The following is a 24,960-nucleotide window of genomic DNA, read 5'->3' on the forward strand; positions in this document are numbered from 1 at the left end:
CTGCCCCAACTGCTTCCGGGTCATTTGGGCTGGATGTGGACTTCTGTACTTCCTGTGGCACCTCCTGCTCATGTTGGAAGGGTTCATGAAGCCACTGTCACCGTCCATGCTGGCCCCATGGCTGATTCAAAGACTTGAGCCTGCCCAGCAGGAATCTGGGCTCTACCACACACACGTTTCCCCAAATGAGAACAACAGTAGTACATGAGGAAAATCTCCTTCTATAAACCATGCCCTCACTCTGTGACTGGTTCCCTCTCCTTTCACTTAGAAGGTGGTTTCACACTGTGTGTGTGTGTGTGTGTGTGTGTGTGTTAGTCGCTCAGTTGTATCTGACTCTTTGCGACCCCAGGGACTGTAGCCTGCCAGGCTCTTCTGTCCATGGGATTCTCCAGGCAAGAATACTGGAGTGGGTTGCCATTTCCTTCTCCAGGGGATCTTCCCGACTGAGGGATCAAACTCAGATCTCAGGCATTGCACGTGGATTCTTTACCATCTGAGCCACCACAGAAGCCCAGCTTCACATAAAATTACATGAAAAAAAAATTTTTTTTAACTGAGGATTTGATATTTTTAACTGAGACTCTATTTTAGCAGTGTGTTCCTTACCAAAAGATTTTAAGGAAACTCATAAATCTGATAGCATTTAACTGATCTGTACTGATGTATGGGGAAAACATTTTTCTCTCTCAAGGAACAGTTTGATTTCTTCTTCCCTTCACATAGGGTAGCTGAAAGATATCCCCACCAGTGCCATGTTGACGCAACTCACTCAGCAATATCCGTGAACTCAGTTAGTAAGACCATGGTCTTTCCAGTCTTTGAGACATTTTTAATGCCCTACAGTGTCTTTCTGTTAGAACTGGCCTGACTTGGAGGCCACAACTGAAAGAAAGCCAGATCCAAAATGAATCTCTATTTTGTGTGTGAGATGAAGGGGAGGGAGATTCTGGATCCAAATACATGTGTATATATATAGGCTTCCCAGGTGGTGCTAGTGGTAAAGAACCCACCTGCCAATGCAGAAGACATAAGAGATGAGGGTTCAATCCCTGGGTCAGGAAGATCGCCTGGGGGAGGGCATGGCCACCCACTCTGGTATTTGTGCCTAGAGAATCCCATGGACAGAGGAGACTGGCAGTCTACAGCCCATAGGGTCACAAAGAATTGGACACAACTGAAGCAGTTTAGCACAGCATGACACACATGTGCGCACACACAAACACACACACACACACACACACGTATGTATTTGGGCTTCCCAAATGGTGCAAAGAATCTGCCCGCAGGAGATTCAGGTTCAATTCCTGTGGTTGGGAAGATCCCCTAGAAAAGAAAATGGCAACCCACTCCAGTATTCTTGGCTGGAGAATCCCATGGACAAGGAGGGCTACAGTCCATAGGATTGCAAAGAGTTGGATATGACTGAGTGACTGAACACACACACACACATGTATATAAATGGATATATACATATATATCTGGCAAGGTCTTAACCAAGACTGTGCTTTTGGACAGCAGTTTCACAGGGGCTCCCGACAGTACCGAGGCCGAGCAAGAGGAGAACTTCTGGTCCCAAGCACTGGAGGATCTGGAAACCTGTGGACAATCCGGGATTCTGAGAGAACTCGAGGTAGCCTCGGTCCTGCCACTTACTCTCATTGTTTCTACATTCATTTTTTTTGGTCCTTTTGAGTTGGCATTGGTCACACCAGTTCATTTAAAAGCTTTAACCCCTTTCCACAGGAGAAAGCTGACAGGCGTGTGTCTTTGAGAAACATGAATCTCTTGGTAGCTACCCTTTCTGTTTATATTTTTGCTTGTGAAGCTGCCTTCCCTGCCCCCTTGCCTTTCGGACAGTGATTTGATTTTATCCAATGCAGTTAAAAGTATTTCTTTCCCCTTTCTGCCCCCACCCTGAGCTTACTGACCTGTGGCTTCTCTGCCATTGCTCCTTGCTAACCCTGACCGCCCCTGTTTGCCACCGGATCGCTCAGGCGAGCTCAGTCTCAGCAGTGGCGTCTCTCATTCTCTGATTTGCTTTAGAAAGGTTTCTTTGGCATGTTTTCATTTGTACCTGGTAGAGACGTTAATTTGATCGTGAAGAGGAACATAAGAGGAAATTTGATTTTACTTCATTTTGCCCTTAAAGTAGATGACAATGCGGCTGGTAGAAAAAAGGCCAGTCTGTTTGATCAGCAGCCAAAATATTACAGAGTACATTGCTGTTAATTGCAAATCCTGCTTCTGTGCTAACTTAGTGTGAATTCAAGGACTTGCAGAGAGATGGAGTATAATAGCAGAACTCCTGGGGAGTTCTTTAATCAAAGCCGTAAATTTGCTGACAGTGTTCACACTTTGGTCTGGGAAGTCCTGGACTGTTTCCTTTTATGTTCTTTTAAATTTTCTGAGCTGTAAAAAAGAAAGTGGCAAAAGTCTCGTTTTTATTTTGATGTCGTATGAGGTCCCCAAGTCACCATAAGGAATGTGAATGGCCTAACTGGGCGGAACTCTTGCAGTTCTAAAATGATGACTCATCTTTATATTATTTTGCTTCTCAGTTGCATGTGTGGATATTTTATGTGACTCCAATGTTTGTGAATCTGCAAAGAGAATTATAAAGAAAAATATTAGTTTGAATTTGTAAACATCATGGTATTACCTGGCATGAATTTCAACTTCAGAGCACAGTTAAAGGACCTGGAGATGGATACTCCTACAAAATGTAAATAAATTAAGATGTTAGCAACTGATTCGTTTTCATGCAACTTTCAAAAAATATAGAATGCTTAAGTATCAGGTAGCTTATTTAAACTTTTACCACTTCCTGTATGGAGAATGATCAGCATTGTACCAAATTGAATAAAGATCTCAGTTCACATTTTTTTAACATAGTACGGCTTTTAAAAGCATGTTTTGGCTTATATGCCTTTTGCATTTTTCATTTTGAAATCTCATTTGAAGAACCCATTTTTCTTCTCATAGCTTCTTCTACATTAGGTATTAACAAAGTGAAGATGATGTAAAAAGTAATACAGTCAGGTTGTGTTTTCACCCAGAAATTGAGTTTCCTGATGAAAACAACATCCTTCAGTATAGAATTTATGTTGCAACAGCCAATAGATTTTTTCTAACCTCACTTCAGGCAGGTGTGGCCCTTGAAATTATACATTCAGGAAAAAAAAAGAATGGGTTGAATTTAATAGTCAAAAAGAAATAAAATTTTCAACTAGAAAGAATGATTGACAAACCCATAAATTAGAGTCTTATTCACACTTTTAGCACAAGGAATATTCACTTATTAGTTTGAATGAACTCTGATCCCTTGATTTCAAGTGCTACTATGCCAAAAATATTATTGGAGCTAGGTTCCTGCATATGAAATTTATATCTAGCATTAAAAGTTAAAGCACACTATAAATGTAACAAATGTAGAAGATTAGCTAAGATAAAAAATGATTACAATTGAAATGAAAATGAAAATTATACTAGTCATTTTCCCCATTGCTAGCAATAATTTAGGTTCAGCTTTAGGGCTGAAAAACGTACAGTTTTAACAAGAGAGAGAAATTCAAACTAAGATTTTAGACAAGTTACTTAATCTCTTTTATCAGTTATTTCTTCTTTAAAATACAGGGATTATAATGACTAATGCTTCTATGACACAACACAGAACATGGCACTTAATGAATGCTCAAGAGAAGTTTTTTTTTTTGCTACTTCTTTGAGTAATGAATACTGTCTTAACTATTTTTTCCTTAGTATAACATAAGAAGAAGGTTTAACTAAATGTCAAATAGAGAACTTTTGGACATACTCCTTCTAAGCTGTATGCACATCGGTTATCTCACTGATGATTTTGAAAATGTATAAATTACAAATTGTGCAAAATGAAAATCAGTGGTACATACTTGTGAAGCAAAAACAAGTCTTAAGAAACTTTAAATAATTACTTTCTTTTTAGTTTTATATTTGTGTTTTAATTTTAATATTCCTGCAGGGATGTCACTAATTCAGTTGATATTCACTTTAAACAAAGCCATCAATTCATCCTTTGAAAATGTGATCTGAAGACCTTTTGATACTATGTCATTGCTTCCATCAGAACCATTTCTAGATCAGATTATAACTTCTGTTATGGCTAAGGCTTATCAAAGTAGAACAGTTGTCTCCCGCTGTAGTGATCATTTGATTTCCAATGTGCTTCCTGCCAGTCTAATGAAAAATGAGTATGAAAAATAAATGTTAACAAAACAAATAACTAGTCTAAGTAGGTAAAAACAATAGGTGGATGCTCACCACAGCAAGAAAATAATCGTCTAATGGTTTCAGGAACAGCACATTAAACAAGGAATGATATATGTGAGTTAAGTACCATAAAATAAAAGGATGTCCCATGTTACCAACAAGCTAGTAATAAAAAGGTTTCAATTAAAGGAAATTTATCTGAAATAAACCATGATATGGATAATTCACACTGGATAAATAATAAGGTTTTTTTTATTTACTAAAAAAGCCAATTTTAAATGTTTCAACTTCATATTCGACTGAGAATCAATATAGCCTAGTAGGCAAGAATAAAGGTTTTGGAGACATTGCTAGGGTTGCAATCCCAGACTCTTGGGCAAGTTGCTTCATTGATCCAGGCATCCCCTTCCTAAGTGAAATGAGGAGGTATAATAAGTATAATACTTTATCATATAGAGTTATTGTAAGTATTTAATGGTATTCTACATATACACACACATATATGGTACTTAGCACATATTAACACTCTAACTTCTTTTTTTCTTTTTTTTTTTCTAACTTCTTTTTTTCAAAATTATCATTAAGATAACTGATGTAGTCAAGATATTCGTAAGTTCACTTATTTTGTTTCTTTTCTACATACCTGTGTGCCAATACTTGGCTGTCATTTAGAAATCTTGTTAGTGGCATGTATATAGCTGAACACCAGGTGAAGCTTGGAATTATAAAATCCTAGTGAGGTAACAAATAAAAACTCTACTCACTTTGCAGTGTTCCCTCCTGAGCAGTAATTTTAGATGGTGTGCTTGGCTCATTTACTACCTATGGGACCTTGGGTAGGTCAGTCTCTTTGTGCCTTAGATTCCTCTCCTATAAATTAGGAGGAATAACAGCACTTAACTCATAAAGTTGTTAAATGTGTGCATACATTCAAAGGACTCACATTACACTTCTGTTACCTTTAGCATCAGTATCAATATAAACCACTAGATCATGTTGTAGCCAGTCATATGGCATGCGGAATTTTTTTCGGGCAGATTCGCTGATGCTGGTATACCATTATGTAACTGTTATATGGAAGAATACAGAGCTGGCTACAGGCATATTTGCAGAATTTTAGCATCCAACCATGAGAAATGAACATTCCCAACATGATATTGGTTTCAAATGCTTTTTTTTTCTTCCACTTCTGAGACTCAGTCATTTTTGAGAGCTAATCTTGCCATTTGTTGTGTATTATACAGGACAATATATTTGAAACTGAACACTTTTCAATTCACTGGTAAAATTCAAGTCCCTTTGCTTTTGAGCAAAGGGTTGATTCCAGTAGCACGTCTCTTTGAGGATCTTACACATGGGTCATTTCTAAGAAACAATGACCTACACCAAGTAATGTGGAGACCTAACTCATCTACTGACTTCTCGGGGTGGCCACGTGGCCAAAGAGAAGACAGTACACCAAAGCTAGGCAGGCAACATTGAGTAGGAGCCCTCGCTTCTGTATCAGTAGCCTCATTTCAGCCTGTTGTTACCTACGGGTGGGGCTGGAGGTGCCATTGCCAATAGGGGCTGCCTGATCTCCAATAAGAAGTTCTTAGTTCATTTCTGTAAGATATATTGAAGGTTGCCTGATAAGTCCCATCTTTAGAGCCCTATTCAGTGGAAAGTTTCTGCTTAAAAATGCAGTTTGCAGTAAGCAGATGTTAGAGCTCTTCAGTGTGCCTCCAAACTGCCAGGGGTGGTATTTGCTTAAATAAACTCAATGGCTTAAGTACTTAAATTGGATTTGTTATGTGCATTGTAAATGTCACTTGCGAAGCATTTTCCCAGACTTTCATGGTGCAGTCAGTACCTCCATTCTCCAGCCTTTGGCTATGCCCTGAAGAGACTGTATTTTGACTGAGCAGAAGGAGAAATGTGCTTCATGTTGAGCAGCCAAACCTTCCTCTTACTCGATGGCTTAATTGTTTCTGAAAATTGTCACTGCCGCAGGCAACGATCATGTCGGGGAGCACGATGAGTTTGAATCACGAGACCCCTTCATCTCGCAGTCAGCTGGGGCGACAGGCCAGCTTCCAGGAACGGAGCAGCTCCCGGCCACACTATAGCCAGACCACTCGCAGCAACACTCTGCCCTCAGATGTGGGCAGAAAATCTGTCACCCTGAGAAAAATGAAGCAGGAAATAAAGGAGATCATGTCCCCAACTCCTGTGGAGCTGCACAAGGTCAGGAAACTCTCTTCTCTTCCCTTGGGGATCATGTTTCATAGCCATTCTGCTCAGCATGAGTGCCCTGATTTGAGCATGATCATGACACTCCACTGTGGGCTCAGCCGAGGAAAAAAGCCAGAGCTTAAGGGCAGATCATCAGAGACCGGTGGTTCTCAAAATATGATCTTTGAGAGGTGATCTCATAAAACAGAGAACATTGGCTTTCAAGTAGTGAATTGATCACAGATGTATTTATGGCCAAAATCTTCCTGCAGAAGCTTGAGGTTCTAGTGTCAAGTGGAGCTTCGATGAGTTGATCTGTTATTTCAACTTGATTGGAAGGGGAAAACATTTTCTAAATGCTGTATACTCCTAGCTACACTGATGTTGGAAGGATTAATCATCAATTACAGATTTCTCAGTAGATGGTTATGTTATTCACAGAGTGTAAACTTCTCTTGAGACATAATTTAGATGTCCTTGGTCAGGACAAGATAAGGCCTGGCTATGTTTCATCTCTGCTAAGGCGGTTGCCTCACTTTGCTTCATGGATGAAAACTCACAGTTGCAAACAAAGCTGAGTTCAAGTTGCTGGCAGAGTTTAAACAAGGCAGGGGTAGGTGACAGTACCTGTGGAGCCCAGGGCCAACGAAATCAATGGAAGGGAGGTTTCTCTGGTTTTCTTTTGTAGAACTTGCTTTTTGTTGCAGTTAATACATACGGAGGTATAGTTAGTAACTGTCTCACTCCATTCTTCTTACAGAGAAGATCTGTAGTTAGTAATCTGTTAACTAGAGATAAGTTATTTGTCTTACCCAGAAGAGCAAATAAATGTCAGGTTAAGAAGGGGTAACAGGCCAACTACTCTCCTTTTCCTCTAAAGACTTTAGTCTCCCTCAGTTCAGTTTAGGCGCTCAGTCGTGTCCAACTCTTTGCAACCCCATGAATTGCAGCATGCCAGGCCTCCCTGTCCACCACCAACTCATCTCCTTACCCACCTATTAAAAGTAGCTATTTTGCTGCTGACAAAGGATATGGTGAAAGAAAGGATTGTGTGGGAGGTTGGATTCTGAATTCCTGTTCCAATCCTACGTTCATTCTTTCATTACTCATTGATTCATTCATTCAGTATGTAGATTGTGCATTTATTTACTTAAAGAATGTATTGTAAATCTCCAAGGAGCACATTGTCTACTGGGAAGACAGTCCAGGAAACAGTGGGAAGATAATGGGATTAGCACAATGACAGACACAAGACTAGACTGTCTTTGGAGATGGGGGCACCCTAACCCACTTAGGGCTTCTCTGGTGGCTCAAACAGTACAGAATCTGCCTGCAGTGCAAGAGACCCAGATTCGATTCCTGGGTTGGGAAGATCCCCTGAAGAAGGAAATGGCAGCCCACTCCAGTAGTCTTGCCTGGAGAATTCCACAGACGGGGGAACCGTATGGGTTACAGTCCTTGGGGTCGCAGAGTCAGACACAACTGAGTGACTGACACTAACCCACTACAGAGGAATGGGAAATGCTTCCTAGATGTAGGTGTTGACTCTGCAGGAAGGTGGAAGATGGGAAAGCATTCCAAAGCACAGAAAGAAACATATACAGAAGGATGTCGAAGATTGCAGTGTACTGAGAGAGTGCAAATATGCCAGCATATTAAGAGACATTACAGACTTTACAGAAAAGTCAAGACATTTCTGATATTTTAGGGTGGGGACCCAGCTTTAGCCTATTGCCACAAGTTAGTTTATCCAGTTACCCTGAATTGATGTGTCTGTCTGGTAAACATCAGGCTTCACCACCTGTCACATATCCTAATTGGCTAATTGACAAACACCATTAGGAGGCTGTAAGGACTCCCTTGGTGATTAAATTGCAGACGCTGCATAGTCACTGCTAATTCTGCTGCACCGTGAGGAGGGCTGGCCCCTCCTGATTCTCTCAGTTATTTAGGAACACTGCCTTCCCGTCTTCTCTAAAAGTCTGCTGCCCAGGAAAACAAGTGTTCTGGGTAACTCACCTTCCTTCAACACCAAAGGGAAAGGGTAACAATGAATGCCTGCTATGTGTTGTATTTTTGCTCTTTTTTAGCCCCTCACACAATAGCATGTCTTAGCATTTATTTTTCCCCATCTACAGGATAGGGAAGGGCTTCCTAGGTGGCTCAGTGGTAAAGAACCCTCCTGCCAATGAAGAAGATTCAATCCCTGGGTCAGGAAGATCCCCTGGAGGAGGAAATGACAATCCAGTCTAGAATTCTTGCCTGGAGAATCCCCATGAATAAAGGGCCCTGGCAGGCTACAGTCTATGGGGCTGCAAAAGAGTCAGACATGGCTGAGTGATTAAACAACAGGATAGAGAAATAGCAAGTGTAGAAGAGAGTCGTTTTTCCTTCTGGAGTGAAGCAGTCTCTTCAAAGGAAGATTCCTTGGCAGCCCAGCAATGCAAAAGGCTTGTCTCCCCATCCCTCCTATACTGAAAGCAGTCAGCAAAGATCATGACGGTAAATTGGCTATGCAAGTTGTTATAGCTGACGTTTTTAAAAGTGTGCTGAAAATAGATCTCTCTTTAAAGGCATCATGCACTTAGCACCGTGAGTGGCAGTGGCTGGGCTGGTTGGAACATTTGTGTGGCAGTGTGTGAATGGAGAGACCGCAGATCACAGACTATGCTAGACCCGCTTGACCTAGCAAACGGGCTGCTGCTTTTCTCCTTCACTTTACTCATTTCCCTCTATAGTGGCACTAAGCACATTTCCCATGTGGCTTCACTCTTCTTCCAAATTGGTGCCAAACAAAATAAGGTGCTCAGAACTAGATGGTGTCCTGGGCATTATAAAACACCCAAAATGAGCTTGTGACGTGAAAATGTGGCAGAGGAGCCTGCAGCCTGACGGTATGGAATTGTGGGAATGGTGGATGCTCCCATCTCAGGCACCTTTGTGTGTGTGAATTCAGTGACCCTGATAGTCCATTCAACGTTTGCTGCTAAACCCACACTCCAGTTTCGAAACACTTAAAAGGAGAAATGGTGATTAGAAGAGTCACTTTACTCAGAGCAGAGACTGGTAATTGTATTTGTGTCTTGATTGTGGGCACCCTTTGAACAAAGATTACCTGACACCATGAAAAAGCAAGTGCCTTGTTGATTGAATTGAATTATCTTCCCGTTGGGGTGCTTGGACTGTAGCCCGCCAGGCTCCTCTGTCCATGGGATTTCCCCAGGCAAGAATACTGGAGTCCATTGCCATTTCCTTCTCCAGGGGATCTTCCCGACCCAGGAATCGAACCTGCATCTCCTACATTGACAGGCAGATTCTTTACCTCTGAGCCACCAGGGAAGCCCAGGGTGCTATTAGCCTGGACTAAACCTTCATAGAAGTAGGAAAAGGTACTCTTTGGGGGGTGGTATGGAGATGGGGCCAGAGAAAGAGAAAAACATCCCTTCCTCAAGTTGAAAATAACCCGAAGTCAGACTGCATGCATGGCTTGCCGAGCGGAATGAAGGCTGATTCTCATTGAGCCCCTTGGGTGGACTTTTCTCCACTGACCTAGTGGAGAAATTTCTAAGGGGCTGCAGAGACCAGAGTAAAGAGGCTGGGTAGGGTCAATAGCACCCCATTCTGAAAACACGTGGTGTTATTTTCCAGTTGCCATCTTTCTCGGGGCTGTGTGCCTCTTGGTGAAAGCTGTCTCCATGAGAACAAGTTGTGGATCTGTCTGTCCAAGCCAGTACCTTCAAACTCTTACTGTCACTAGAAGCTGCATCAAGAGGATAGGAATGAATGGGCCAGTATCCATCCCCATTCCTGGGGAGAACAGGAGAACACAAAGGCCACACCATCTCCTGATGATGGGTTACTAGCATCATCCTCATACAAAAAGAATAAAGTGTGGGCTTAATCTTCCAATTTCTTGAGTTTCAACAGACTCTTTATCATCTGCCCCTCATTTTCCACCCAGTCCTCCTTGCCAATCCCGTGTCTTCCTTCAGACCTTCCAAAAATGCTGAGCTCAGGTGAGAGGCTACATTTTTTTTTTTTAATTTCACACCATCTACTGTGTCCAAGGGTCTGCCATCTCCTAACAAGTCTTCTGTCCTTCATTCCTGAACCCCAAAGACTAGTTATCCTTCCTGACACTTGAGAATAAACACAGAACACAGCCTCACTTCCCCTTTCGGCCCTGTGGTTGGAGGAGGACGTTGGAGCTGGAGTGATGATTTGATACTTAGACTGGGGGGGAGGGACAGTGAGGGCGTCACAGGGAAGTGATGCTGGTGTCTCTCAGACTTTTTTGGCTAAGACGTTATCCAAAATACATCTTACCTCACAACTCAGTACACACATACACTCACACTTATATATTGGGTTGGCCAAAAAGTTCATTTGGGTTTTTCTGTAAGATCTGATGTAAAAATTCAACAAACTTTTTGGTCACCCTAATACGTATTGAATAAATGAATCCAAAAATTGACTTGTTTTGTTTCTTTTCAAATGCTGTCATATTAAGCTGATTTCAAGACTTATATTAGAGACTATAGCCTTAGAGAAAAATTTGGCATGTGAACCTCTGATGACATTTACCATCATCACATGGGGTGCCTGTTAAAATGTGGGTTCCTAAGCCCAACCCAGACTTACCTGGTCAGCATTTTCTGGGAGTTGAGGCAAAAAAACAACATTTTAACAACCCCTTAGTGGAATCTTTTGCACCTGAAGATTGGGAATCACTCCTGTAGGTTTTGCTAGCAGGAGGTGGTTATTTTGTGTCAGGGAGATCTAAGGCAACAGCTGAGTGGCTGAGCAAAGAGGAAATGAGTTTGCATTGTTACCCCTGGAGCTTCTAAATTTTATCTTTAAAATTAATTCTGCTTTGTATCACTATTTTAGCTTATCATAGATTTTTTTTCTCTTTGCAGATAAGGAGCTTGTGATCTTAGCTGCATTTCATTGATAACCCCTCTTTTCCTTCTGAAGCTTAAATATTCTTTAGTGTCTGCTTAATATATTTCTGAGATAAATTCTAGCTTCACTTCTTTTTGCATATTTTAAGGCAAAAATCTTTTTTCTATAGATTCACATTCAGAGCATTTGGACTTAAAAAAAAATCATTTCCTTTTGTCCTGTCATTTGTGTTTTTCAATAAGATTGTATTCCTTTATTGTAAGCAACTGTTTTGTTTTTTACAGAAAGTTTTTTAAAATTATTTTCCAGAATCTTCTGCTATTTATAGCTGCGGATGGCTCGACTCTTGAACATTTGAGTCACTCACAAGGAACCCCTTTATTCTTATAGCTACATTTGCTGCCATCAGCTTTTCTCTCAGCCAAGTTCACTTTGCAATTTCAATATATTGGAGTGTTTTGAGAGTGTACTTTTGTTCTTCTTTATATCATAAAGTTGTTTTACTTCTTGGAAGTAGTGTCATTTTGGGTGTTTAGTGCCCACGTCTTTTCCAATATTCTCAAGTCAGGCTGAACCCTAGGAGGAAATATGAAATGGAAATACATATCTTATTTTCAATGTGACTCTTCACCAAATATTTGCAGTTGGTACTCAAGATTAAATGAACTGTCAGGCCAAGGTTTGGCCACAACTTGCCAGTCATGAGTCACATCACTTTTCTGAACCTCAGTTTGCTCACTTACCAAGAAAGAGACTGGATCACTCATTATCATGAGAGAGTTCACAAATAGCGTTTCCCAGGTGAAGTCACCTTCAGTCTTATCTCAACTCTGCAGTGACAGAAACCCAGGAAATGAGAGCTCCTCAGAATCCTAGCCTTAAGGATGATTCAGGCAGCCGTTTTAGAGTCTCCACAGATGGAGTTGTACACTGGAATAACACCCTCTTTACAAAGAGAAATGGATGTGTATCACGTCAGTGTGACAAGCATATTCTCTCCCTGAAAAAAACCAGGGGCAGCTAACAATCAATGTGGAATTGTAGAATAAGGGTTGGAATTTAGGTTGTACATTTTATGTGAGCAATGACATCCAGCCCTGACAGCCCTTAAAATGGATTTTTTCCATCAGCTTCCCTTGTCTGTAATTCTAAGACATATTTCTCAAAAATGTAAAAAACAAAATTATATACAAATGATTGGCTCGTGTGGAAAAAAAAAAAAGTTTTTTAGCTCAGGATAAAACAGTGGGATAAAAACATTTGTGCAAAGGGAAGATAAAGAAAATAATATATATGTATCAGTCCAAGGAGGGGGAGAAAAAGAATGTCAGAATAAGATTTCCTAGTTAAAATGAAAGCTGCTCAATGACTTACAGTGAAATACAAGCAAAGCCTTTGAGCTTATCTCCTCTAAGGGACAGAGCTCTATTTGCATCCTATCTCTTCTCATCAAGTTGCCGTCCTCTTTTACAGAGGCTGAGCTCTGAGCCATAGAAATGCTAAGTTAAACAGAGGTGCGGTACCTTAGACTCAGATGACCCTTAGGCGGGCTTGTTAGGCAGTGTTCCAGTGTGCCTGATTTCCCAGTCTTTGATCCCTCATTTCTGTCAAGGACCCACCACCATCCCTCTTCAGAAATGCTAATAACTTCCCTTAAGTCTAGCCCTTGCCTGGGGATCATTCTTCCTCTTCTGATGGCTTTGCTTGTCTCTGTTGTGATCAAATGCGTTTATTAATAGATTGTATTCTGTTATCTACGGAATGTTCACTTACAAATGAGGAGACTCCCTGAGGGTCACTGTGTTTCTCTCCAGGTCCTTGGAAAGAAACCTGCTGGAGCTCTCCGTCCAACATCCTTCTGCTCCACTGCATGTCTATTGAGGTCTGGCAGGGCTGCAGTGAGGATCACATTGATAGTGGTTTAGCCTAGAGCTGCTCTCTTTCTTCCCCTTAGATGAAGCACAAAGTTCGTTCTTTTTCGAGGACCTTTGTAGTGCCAAACCACAGCCTTCCTCGGAATGAGGAAATCACACCAGCACTGTTAGTGCTCAGTGCAGGGAAAGTTTGGTGGGTTGTAACTTGGCCAACAAAGGTCCATCTACTCAAAGCTATGGTTTTTCCAGGAGTCATGTATGGATGTGAGTTCAGTTCAGTTCAGTCGCTCAGTAGTGTCCGACTCTTTGCGACCCCCTGAACCGCAGAACGCCAGGCCTTCCTGTCCATCACCAACTTCCAGAGTTTACCCAAACTCATGTCCACCAAGTCGGTGATGCCATCCAGCCATCTCATCCTCTGTCGTCCCCTTCTCCTCCTGCCCTCAATCTTTCCCAGCATCAGGGTCTTTTCAAATGAGTCAGCTCTTCGCATGAGGTGGCCAAAGTATTGGAGTTTCAGCCTCAACATCAGTCCTTCCAATGAACACCCAGGACTGATCTCCTTTAGAATGGACTGGTTGGATCTCCTTGCAGTCCAAGGGACTCTCAAGAGCCTTCCCCAACACCATGGTTCAAAAGCATCAATTCTTCGGTGCTCAGCTTTCTTTATAGTCCAACTCTCACATCCATACCTGACCACAGGAAAAACCATAGCCTTGACTAGATGGGTCTTTGCCAAAAAAGTAATGTCTCTGCTTTTTAACATGCTGTCTAGGTTGGTCATAATTTTCCTTCCAAGGAATAAGCGTCTTTTAATTTCATGGCTGCAGTCACCATCTGCAGTGATTTTGGAACCCCAAAAAATAAAGTCTGTCACTGTTTCCCCATCTATTTCCCATGAAGTGATGGGACCGGATGCCATGATCTTTGTTTTCTGAATGTTGAGTTTTAAGCCAACTTTTTCACTCTCCTCTTTCACCTTCATCAAGAGGCTCTTAAGTTCTTCTTCACTTTCTGCCATAAGGGTGGTGTCATCTGCATATCTGAGGTTATTGAGATTTCTCCTGGCAATCTTGATTCCAGCCTGTGCTTCTTCCAGCCCAGCGTTTCTCATGATGTACTCAGCATATAAGTTAAATAAGCAGGGTGACAATACACAGCCTTGACGTACTCCTTTTCCTATTTGGAACCAGTCTGTTGTTCCATGTCCAGTTCTAACCGTTCCTTCCTGACCTACATACAGGTTTCTCAAGAGGCAGGTCAGGTAACTGGCATTCCCATCTCTTGAAGAATTTTCCACAGTTTATTGTGATCCACACAGTCAAAGGCTTTGGCATAGTCAATAAAGCAGAAATAGATGTTTTTCTGGAATTCTCTTGCTTTTTCTATGATCCAGCGGATGTTGGCAATTTGATCTCTGGTTCCTCTGCCTTTTCTAAAACCAGCTTGAACATCTGGAAGTTCATGGTTCACATATTGCTGAAGCCTGGCTTGGAGAATTTTGAGCATTACTTTACTAGCGTGTGAGATGAGTGCAACTGTGCAGTAGTTTGAGCATTCTTTGGCATTGACTTTCTTTGGGATTGGAGTGAAAACTGACCTTTTCCAGTCCTGTGGCCACTGCTGAGAGTTGGACTATAAAGAAAGCTGAGTGCTGAAGAATTGATGCTTTTGAACCATGGTGTTGGAGAATACTCTTGAGGGTCCCTTGGACTGCAAGGATATCCAACCAGTCCATCCTAAAGGAAATCAGTCCTGAATATTCACTGGAAGCACTGATGCTGAAGCTGAAACTCCAATACTTTGGCCACCTGATGCGAAGAGCTGACTCATTGGAAAAGACCCAGATGCTGGGAAAGATTGAAGGCAGGAGAAGAAGGGCATGACAGAGGATGAGATGGTTGGATGGCATTACCAACTCAATGGACATAAGTTTGAGTAGACTCTGGGAGTTGGTGACAGACAGGGAAGCCTGGTGTGCTGCAGTCCATGGGGTCTCAAACAGTGGGACACGACTGAGCGACTGAGCTGAACTGAATGAGTTGCTTTTTAGATGCACTTAAGGATGGGGGTTGATTGCCAGTGGAGCCAGCCCTGTGATTAGAAGTTTGGAGGTTTCAGTCCCACCACCGACCTCCAGGGAGGGTTTGCAGGTGAAATCAATCACCAATGGCCAGAGGCTTAAACAGTCATTCCTGTGTAGTGAAGCTTCTGTAAAGCCCCAAAAGGATGGGTCTCCAGGAGCTTCCAGGTTGGTAACCACATGGGATGTGGGGACGGGGTTGGGGAGGGTTGCGATCAGAGCCTGAAGGGAACATAGAGGTTTCGCAACCTTTCCACAAAACCTTCCCCAAAGTATCTCTTCCATCTGGCGTTCCTGAATTATACCATTTTATAATAAACTGGTGATCTGGTAAGTTTTGTGAGCCACTCTGGTAAATTATTCAAACCCAAGGAGGAGGCTGCTGGAACCTCTGAGATACAGCCGGTTGGGCAAAGGTATGAGGGACGACCTGGGTCTGAAGACCATTGTCTGAAATGGTGGGGTAGGGGTCGGGTAATGTTGTAGGATGGAACCCTTAACCTGTGGGATCTGACGTGGCCTCCATGTGGATAATTTCAGAATTAAGTTGAACTGGAGGACACCCATCTAATGTTGCAGAGTTGTTTGGTGGTGTGGGGAACCCCCTACCCTCAACATACACAACGACATTTTGCCCACATGGGTCTGTAGGTTATGGAGGTTGGTGAGCTGCTGGTGGAACTGGGAACTTGAGTTGAGAGCTGGAGGGGAGCCAAGCCAGAGTGCACCTAGGAGCCAGAGAGCAGGGGCGAGTGTGGGGAGGGCCAGCAGACCATCCTGAGTTGACAGGCTGGAACGGTCTTTGGTCAAGCTTGGCTGACTTGGTGCTGGCTGGGCAAGTGGGAAGGCCCAGGCGCAGAGCTGATGGTAACCAGCTGGAAAATCCATACTTTATTATTTTCTTCCAGCCCCACTGGTAGTATAGGATTGTCCTCAAAGTCGATTCATGCCTTGAATTGTCAAGTTTAAAGGAACAGGGTTACCCCAGTGGTGTCTGGAAGAATAAACTCAAGTACCCGGTGGTTTGTGGGCAAACTGGAACCGTCTCTGATAAGCAGGTATTGGTTTGGTCCTTAAGGGCCATCAAGCAAAGGGCTGACCACAGGGAGGCTGGCTGCCAGGGCATAGGGACTGCTTCTGGGGTGGCTATCACTCACCATGACATGGTCAAGACACTAGACACACTTGCCCTTAAAATCCAAGTGCAGAGACCTGGCTCTGCTGCTAAGGCTTTTCATGGGACTCAAAACGGAAAACACAAGCACTACGTTTCTTTGCCTCAAGGACATTATTCAGACCTGTGGATGAACTTGCTTAGAAATACCAATGAAAGCTCAACTTGAATTATGGTGAAGTCCTGCACCTCCTGTTAAGGCTTCTGTTCTCAGGAGGGATAGAGGCAGTTGCAGCATGTGTTAACAAGTGGTTACAATTGCAGTGAGTTTTGTAGAACTGTATCCTTACCCAGAGTGTTGTTTCAAGAGGCTAGTTGGCCCTTTTGGAACAGAAAAATCTAGCTTTGTGTTCATAATCCAGATTCCCCCAAGGTAGCCTGGCACGGAATAGAGACCTTACAAGAAAAATCTTGATTTTCTTGGGTGAGGGTGGAGCATGAAGAGCTGGAGCGGAAAGAGCTGGAGCAGCTGGGAGCAGTTTGCACAGATGCTGGGGGAAAACACAGAAGAGCTCTGATGAAAAGAAATACAGCAGATGTGATAAACTATTCATCTTTAGTTTGTTGGGCCGTTGGAAATGGATAAAAACTGCCTGACCAGCTAGGAGAGTAAGGAAAAAAAAAAAATCATGATTCAGTGGAAGGAACACAGCAGATGAGGTCAGATACTCTAATACTGAAATCCTCAGGCTTACTGTATTCCACCTGGACAAGTCCATTCGTCAAGTTCAAAGGTCAGTGTCCTCGTTAGTGGGAAAGGCATGCTTCTGCCACACAGAGTTGCTGGGAGATCAAAGCAATCATATACCGGAAAGTGCCTGGTTAAGGGGTTTATCTGTGGGGGGCGGGAAATGCAACTCAAACCTTGGAATTCTTAGAATTATTTTTGGACAGGAAATACATCAGAGGTAAGCACTACCCGTCTGCAGCTAAGCAGGAGAGCAGCAGCCACATGGCACAATTTATTGCAGCTGATTTTGAGACCAGCCAGCAGTGTGTCCTATTTGTGTGAAATTATTGATTCCTGGAGTCTTACCTCTGTATCATTTTAAAGCTTCATTTTGTTGTTTTGCTACTTCTAAGAGAATCATAGAATTGGCTATTAAAATTCAGTCTCCTCTAACCTTAGGAAATCTTTCTAGAGAAACAGATTACTTTCAGATTTAAACCATATATTAGTCTCTCATCCTGAGGAGTTTGCCATAGAGATACATCAAGTCTAAGGTTCCGGAGAGCCAAGCCTCTTAGCCAGCAACTGTGGCTTTACAGTTAATGAGCTAATCTGCTAACCTGGCACTAGTCGGCATCCATTTCTACCGTTGTGGTTAGTGTATCCCCACTGCCTGGTGTTGGCAGTGTTTCATGACACTTACCCTTTTACCCCTTCTGGGTTCAATAACTGTGGGGTAAACACCCAAGACTCACAGGCCAGGTGAGCAATGAAGAACTTTACTATTATTCTAGGTCTGCAACAAATGTTCCCCCTTGCAGGGATTCCAGTTCACTGTGTTGAGAAACATGTCTCAGAGCTAAGACAGAAGTGGGCTTCCTAATGTCCACTGCAAACATAGGCTTTATGACTCATATTCAGATATGACTGAAGAGTGTGGCGAGGCTTGCAGAGAAAACGCCAGCCCACGTAGCAACCAGCCAGAGGGTCCACAGGACTGCTGTCCAAGCCTATGCTTAATTACTAATGCAACAGAGATAACTAAGATGTGCCACCATCCCCCGTAGGTGTGCTGCTTGTCTGGGGAGAGAACATGACTGGGAACAAAAGTGGAAAGGGAGAAGAAGGGCGAGAAATCCCACAGACAGAGCCAAAGAGGGGTGCAAAAGCTGGGACCTGGGGTAGAGACATTTCATACACTAGTAAACAGAGTCCCAAGAGTAACAGACTGTCACCAAGCATGTTAGCTGTTTGTCACCTCCGCCCCCTCCTCCTTTGCACCCATCTCCCCCGATTCCTCCCCTTCCTACCTTCAATGAAAGAACATGAGGACGAAAGGGCCTAGAAATAAACCTGAGTGTTTCCTCCAGTCGAGGCAGGAAGTATCCATGGTGAGTCCATGAGGTGCCTGTGTGCTCAGTGGCTTCAGTTGTGTCGGACTCTGGGCGATCCCATGGACTGTAGCCTACCAGGCTCTTCTGTCCATGGGATTCTCCAGGAAGGAATACTGGAGTGGGTTGCCATGCCCTCCTCCAGGGGATCTTCCCTACAAAGGGATTGAACCCCCATCTCCTGCATTGTAGGTGGATTGTCTATTGCTGAGCCACCAGGAAGCTCGAGTCTATGATCAGTTCAGTTCAGTTGCGGTCGTGGCCGACTCTTTGTGACCCCATAGACTGCAGCACGCCAGGCTTCCCTGTCCATCACCAACTCCTGGAGCTTGCTCAAACTCCATTGTTTGAGTTTGCTCAAACTCAATGGACCTCATGTCCACTGAGTCAGTGATGCCATCCAACCATCTCATCCTCTGTCGTCCCCTTCTCCTCATGGTCTCAATCTTTCCCAGCATCAGGGTCTTTTCCAGTGAGTCAGTTCTTCACAAAACGTGGCCAAAGTAGTGGAGTTTCAGCTTCAGCATCAGTCCTTCCAATGAATATTCAGGACTTATTTCTTTTAGGATTGACTGGTTTGACCTCCTTGCAGTCCAAGGGACTCTCAAGAGTCTTCTCCAACACCACAGTTCAAAAGCATCAATTCTTTGACACTCAGCTTTCTTTATGGTCCAACTCTCACATCCATACATGATTACTCAGAAAAAAACCATAGATTGGACTATACAAACCTTTGTCAACAAAATAATGTCTCTGCTTTTAAATATCTGTCTAGGTTTGTCATAGCTTTTCTTCCAAGGAGCGTCTTTAAATTTCATGGCTGCAGTCACCATCTGCAGTGATTTTGGAGCCCCCCAAAATAAAGTCTGTCACTGTTTCCATTGTTTCTCCATCTATTTGTCATGAAGTGATGGGATTGGATGCCATGATCTTCATTTTTTGAATGTTGAGTTTTAAGCCAGCTTTTTCATTCTCTTTCACCTTCATCGAGCGACTCTTTAGTTCTTCTTTGCTTTCTGCCATAAGGGTGGTGTCATCTGCATATCTGAGGTTGTTGATATTTCTCGTGGCAATCGATACCAGCTTGTGCTTCAGCCAGCCAGCGTTTTGCATGATGTACTCTGCATATAAGTTAAATAAGCAGGGTGACAATATACAGCCTTGACGTACTCTTTCTCAATTTGGAACCAGCCTGTTGTTCCATGCCTGGTGTTCTAACTGTTGCTTCTATTAGTCTGTGATATCTTGTGCCAAAAAGCAGAGAAGTTATCAGAGCAAGTGGGTCATATAATGATATCAACACGACATCAACATGAAGGACTCCACTTGGCCAAAAATGAGGAAACTTGAGCTTGCAAAAGAATGTTGCTGTTGATTGTAACACATTATATATAAAAGGACCCATAGATTCATATCGGAGAAGGCAATGGCACCCCACTCCAGTACTCTTGCCTGGAAAATCCCATGGACGGAGGAGCCTGGTAGGCTGCAGTCCATGGGGTTGCTAATAGTCGGACACGACTGAGCGACTTCATTTTCACTTTTCACTTTCATGCATTGTAGAAGGAAATGGCAACCCACTCCAGTGTTCTTGCCTGGAGAATCCCAGGGACAGGGGAGCCTGGTAGGCTACCATCTATGGGGTCACACAGAGTCAGACACGACTGAAGTGACTTAGCATAGCATAGCATAGCATAGATTCATACTGATAATGTACTTTTAAAAGGTCATTCCCCTCCCCACTGGAAAAAACCTCCTTGGGACACCACTGGAAATATTTAGTCCACTAATTCCCTATTTTAAAAATGAAAGGAAAGAACTGGCATTCATTTTGCCTTTCTTGTACAAACTGTATGATCTACTCCACAAACTTGGTAGAAAAAGTAGCATCCAGTTTGCTTTTTAATCTACTCACACAAGTCCCACAGCCTTATTAGCAAGAAGTCCTGCATCTCAAGTTGGAGAACCCTACATTCCACCCTGGAGCTTCCCAGATGGTGCTCATAGTAAAGAACCCGCCTACCAATGCAGAAGACATAAGAGACGCAGGTTCAATCCCTGAATGGGGAAGATCCACTGGAGGAGGGATGGCAACCCACTCCAGTATTCTTGCCTGGAGAATCCCGTGGTCAGAGGAGCCTGGTGGGCTACAGTCCATGAGGGTGCAAAGAGTCAGACACGACTGAAGCGATTTAGCACACACATCCCACCCTACTCCCTGTACAAGACTGGGGCTTCCTCATCTCAAAGGGACGGCAGACAGACCTGGCTCCAATGTCATAGGTGCTCTCCCTCTCATGACCACATGATGTCACTGTGGAGCTTTGTCCTGCCCAGTCCCAGCCACCCTGCAGCTTTGTGCCTTGCTCATTTCCAGCATGGCCCTGGAGCCATGGAGGCAGGGCGCGGCCTGACCCTCAGAATTAAATCCCTCTCCATTCACACACACAGCACATCATGGCCAGTTCTGACTAGTTTCCAAACTCAACCACATGGTGTGTCAGAACCAGTCACTTCATCTATTCAACAAAATACTAGCTCTACAATGTAGCAGGAGTTTGGGATTTAAGGAGTTTGGGATATATCAGTAAACAAAACAAGGATCCTTGCCCCCCTCAAGGAACTTGCAGGGTGAACATCTCCCACATCTCCCCTCAGGCCTTTATCTGAGCCCAGGTTACCAACAAAAACATATCCTCCCCTCCTGATGACTTTGGCTTTGGGTGAGGGGATGTTCTCTCATTCATGGATCATTCTCTCCCCATGGATCATCTGACCCACTCCTGTATTCTTGCCTGGGTAATGGCACAGACAGAGGAGCCTCATGGACTACAGTCCTTGGGGGTCGCAAGAGTCAGGACACGACTTGGCAACTGAGCACGCGTGCATCATTAAGGTACATGTCAAATGTGGGGACTGGACTTTGCTAATACACGCACCTCTTTATAGTCAGGTAGGATTTTCTCATTGTATAAGTGAGTGCCACAAAAGTGATCCTTCCGCTAATATCAGGTCTTAAAACTTCACATACACTACTTCAGTTAAAATTGTGTTTCTTACCCATCTAGCACATCGTAAAGTCCAGGTGAACCTACAGTGTGCTGGGTACTATTTGAAGGGCTGAGGATATAGCAGTGAAAAAAAGATATAGCAATTAAGCACACCCATCATGAGTTTACCATCCAGTGATGATATCTGACTTGACCCTAACAATCCTGCAAGATGGGTAAGAAACACAATTTTAAATGAAGTGGTATTAGTCCCCTCATTTCCTTTTCAGAACATGTACTAGCCCCTCTGGTGTGTGAAGTACCACGGAGAGCAAATTTCAGTGTGCTTAGAACTTGGCAGACAGCAGTTCAGAGTGGGGTTCAAGACTTTGCATTTTCACACCATTCTGAGAGATGGCGATGCATCTGTTCAGGACCAACCACCCTTTAACTGGCAAGACAGGGCTTTTTTCTTTCTCATAAAGCAAAGATGTAACAAAATTCTGGCCCCTTTCCTTCTAGTGTATTGTGGGAAATACGCAGGTGGGGTGAGATGTTGGTATACCCTATTTCATAGGACCTAAGATACCCCTGCCTATAAAACATGGCCTGATTTCAGAGAACTGAAAACATGAAGAAAAAAAAAAAAGTACATCTTAGAATCTATGAAATAAGGCACTTGAGTGGCATTAGAATATAACAGTTGAGTGGCTGGAGTCAGACAGACGTGCCCCCACTATTCAGTACCTCTGTGACTGTGGGCGAGCTTGAATTTCCTCACCTCCAATATGGCAGAAACCACCGAGACTGCCTGGTGATTAGACTTGACCCAGCCAGCATGATATTTTAGTTCTCTGCCCAGTGACATAAAAATCCACAAATGACCACTTTGCATTTCCTTCAACATTCCATACCTCTCTGAAGTGAAATAACTGGGTATAGAAGAATAATACTCTCCTGCTTGGAGAGTACTAATCTTCACATTTTGCCCTATATAGTTCTAAATTGTTTTACTCCTTTGCAAGAATGTATTTCGGGTATGATGTGTGTTAAAAGAAATATACATTTTAAAATATGCTCAGTCGCTCAGGCGTGCCAAATTCTTTGCATTCCCATAGACTGTAGCCCACCTGACTGTTCTGTTCATGAAATTTTTCAGATGAGAATCCTGCGGTGGGTTGCCATTTCCTCTTTCAGGGCATTTTAAAATAATCAAGAGTTAAAAAGCAAACCCCAGTCATTGCTTGATATGTGCATTGGTTGTTGCAGAGGGTGTGCAGCAAACCTTACTAAAAAAAGCCGTCACATTGTTAAATGAGTGTGTCTTGCTGAGCACATTGGCTGGTGTCCAGCACAGTGGGTCTCAGTGGACATGACACATGAATGTGTTTCCCTCTGGAAGGCAACCTCTTCTCTCTCTGCCCCCCTCTCACTGCTGTTTCTCAGCACTTGGAACTGTGCTCAGAACATGGAAAGACTCAGTACACATTTGATGAACTTGTGACCCTCAGACTATCTCTTGTGGGTGGTCAGAAGGAGGCCTGGGGGGTGGGGAAAACTTTAGCTGGTGGCACTGGCCTTAATGCAGGGGGAACAGGCTGAGGCCCAGAGCTGAGAAGGGTGAACGGCTGGAATTGCGAAACCAGACCCAAGGAAGGGAGTGAGGGAGCTACTCAAGCCGGGCCCCAGGGGAGGGTGTTCCTTAAAGGAGTACTTCTAGGTCTTCTAAGACTTCTTAAAGCTCAACATTCAGAAAACGAAGCTCACGGCATCCGGTCCCATCACTTCATGGGAAATAGATGGGGAAACAGTGGAAACAGTGTCAGACTATTTTTTTGGGCTCCAAAATCACTGCAGATGGTGACTGCAGTCATGAAATTAAAAGACACTTACTCCTTGGAAGCAAAGTTATGACCAACTTAGATAGCATATTCAAAAGCAGAGACAGTACTTTGCCAACAAAGGTTCGTCTAGTCAAGGCTATGGTTTTTCCTGTGGTCATGTATGGATGTGAGAGTTGGACTGTGAAGAAGGCTGAGCGCCGAAGAATTGATGCTTTTGAATGTGGTGTTGGAGAAGGCTCTTGAGAGTCCCTTGGACTGCAAGGAGATCCAACCAGTCCATTCTGAAGGAGATCAGCCCTGGGTGTTCTTTGGAAGGACTGATGCTGAAGCTGAAACTCCAGTACTTTGGCCACCTCATGCAAAGAGTTGACTCATTGGAAAAGACTCTGATGCTAGGAGGGATTGGGGGCAAGAGGAGAAGGGGACAACAGAGGATGAGATGGCTGGATGGCATCACTCATCATTCACTGAGTCTCAGTGAACTCCGGGAGTTGGTGATGGACAGGGAGGCCTGGCGTGCTGTGATTCATGGGGTCGCAAAGAGTCGGACACGACTGAGCAACTGATCTGATCTGATCTGATATTGTACTGGTGTTTTTCTGATTTACTTCACTCTGTATAATAGGCTCCAGTTTCATCCACCTCATTAGAACTGATTCAAATGTATTCTTTTTAATGGCTGAGTAATACTCCATTGTGTATATGTACCACAGCTTTCTTATCCATTCATCTGCTGATGGACATCTAGGTTGCTTCCCTGTCCTGGCTATTGTAAACAGTGCTGCGATGAACATTGGGGTACACGTGTCTCTTTCAATTCTGGTTTCCTCGGTGTGTATGCCCAGCAGTGGGATTGCTGGGTCATATGGCAGTTCTAGTTTTCAGTTTTTTAAGGAATCTCCACACTGTTCTCCATAGTGGCTGTACTAGTTTGCATTCCCACCAACAGTGTAAGAGGGTTCCTTTTTCTCTGCACCCTCTCTAGCATATATGGTTTGTAGACTTTTGGATGGCAGCCATTCTGACTGGCATGAGATAGTACCTCATTGTGGTTTTGATTTGCATTTCTCTGATAATGAGTGATGTTGAGCATCTTTTCATGTGTTTGCTAGCCATCTGTATGTCTTCTTTGGAGAAATGTCTGTTTAGTTCTTTGACCCATTTTTTGATTGGGTCATTTATTTTTCTGGAATTGAGCTGCATGAGCTGCTTGTATATTTTTGAGATTAATTCTTTGTCAGTTGCTTCATTTGCTATTGTTTTCTCCCATTCTGAAGGCTGTCTTTTCACCTTGCTTATAGTTTCCTTCATTGTGCAAAAGCTTTTAAGTTTAATTAAGTCCCATTTATTTTTGCTTTTATTTCCATTACTCTGGGAGGTGGGTCATAGAGGATCCTGCTGTGATTTATGTTAGAGAGTGTTTTGCCTATGTTTTCCTCCCAAGCTTGTTTTAACTATTTTTGGTCTTTTGTGTTTCCATACAAATTAAAAATTTTTTCTACTAGTTCTGTGAAAAATGCCATTGGTAATTTGATAAGAATCGTATTAAATTGGTAGATTGCCTTGG

The 24,960-nt window shown here is 43.2% G+C and overlaps 1 protein-coding gene and 1 long non-coding RNA gene across 10 annotated transcripts in view; one reads left to right on the forward strand and one right to left on the reverse strand.

The window, feature by feature from the left end:
- The window catches only part of GRIP1 (glutamate receptor interacting protein 1), a 309,369-nt gene that overhangs the window by 277,111 nt on the left and 7,298 nt on the right, over positions 1-24,960 (forward strand). For 3 of the 8 annotated variants that reach the window (XM_059886944.1, XM_024992485.2, XM_059886945.1), the window contains 2 exons: positions 1,522-1,633; positions 6,241-6,474. In XM_059886944.1, the coding sequence (XP_059742927.1) occupies positions 1,522-1,633; positions 6,241-6,474 (346 nt within the window). Of the gene's footprint in view, positions 1-1,518; positions 1,634-1,746; positions 1,792-2,561; positions 3,921-6,240; positions 6,475-10,110; positions 10,372-24,960 lie in introns of those variants that run through there. The other 5 variants (XM_024992486.2, XM_059886942.1, XM_059886946.1 and 2 more) reach the window with 4 other exon arrangements.
- LOC132345288 (uncharacterized) lies at positions 11,611-21,391 on the reverse strand. 2 transcript variants are annotated; one of them, XR_009494519.1, is made up of 4 exons: positions 18,479-21,391; positions 16,789-16,989; positions 13,141-13,260; positions 11,611-11,943 (listed from the first exon to the last, which is right to left on the reverse strand). It is a non-coding gene; the product is annotated as an uncharacterized lncRNA (long non-coding RNA). The 2 variants fall into 2 exon arrangements; XR_009494520.1 differs by having other exon boundaries at positions 12,111-13,260.

Source organism: Bos taurus, chromosome 5 (assembly GCF_002263795.3).
Source record: "Bos taurus isolate L1 Dominette 01449 registration number 42190680 breed Hereford chromosome 5, ARS-UCD2.0, whole genome shotgun sequence".
Classification (NCBI taxonomy): Eukaryota; Metazoa; Chordata; class Mammalia; order Artiodactyla; family Bovidae; genus Bos; species Bos taurus.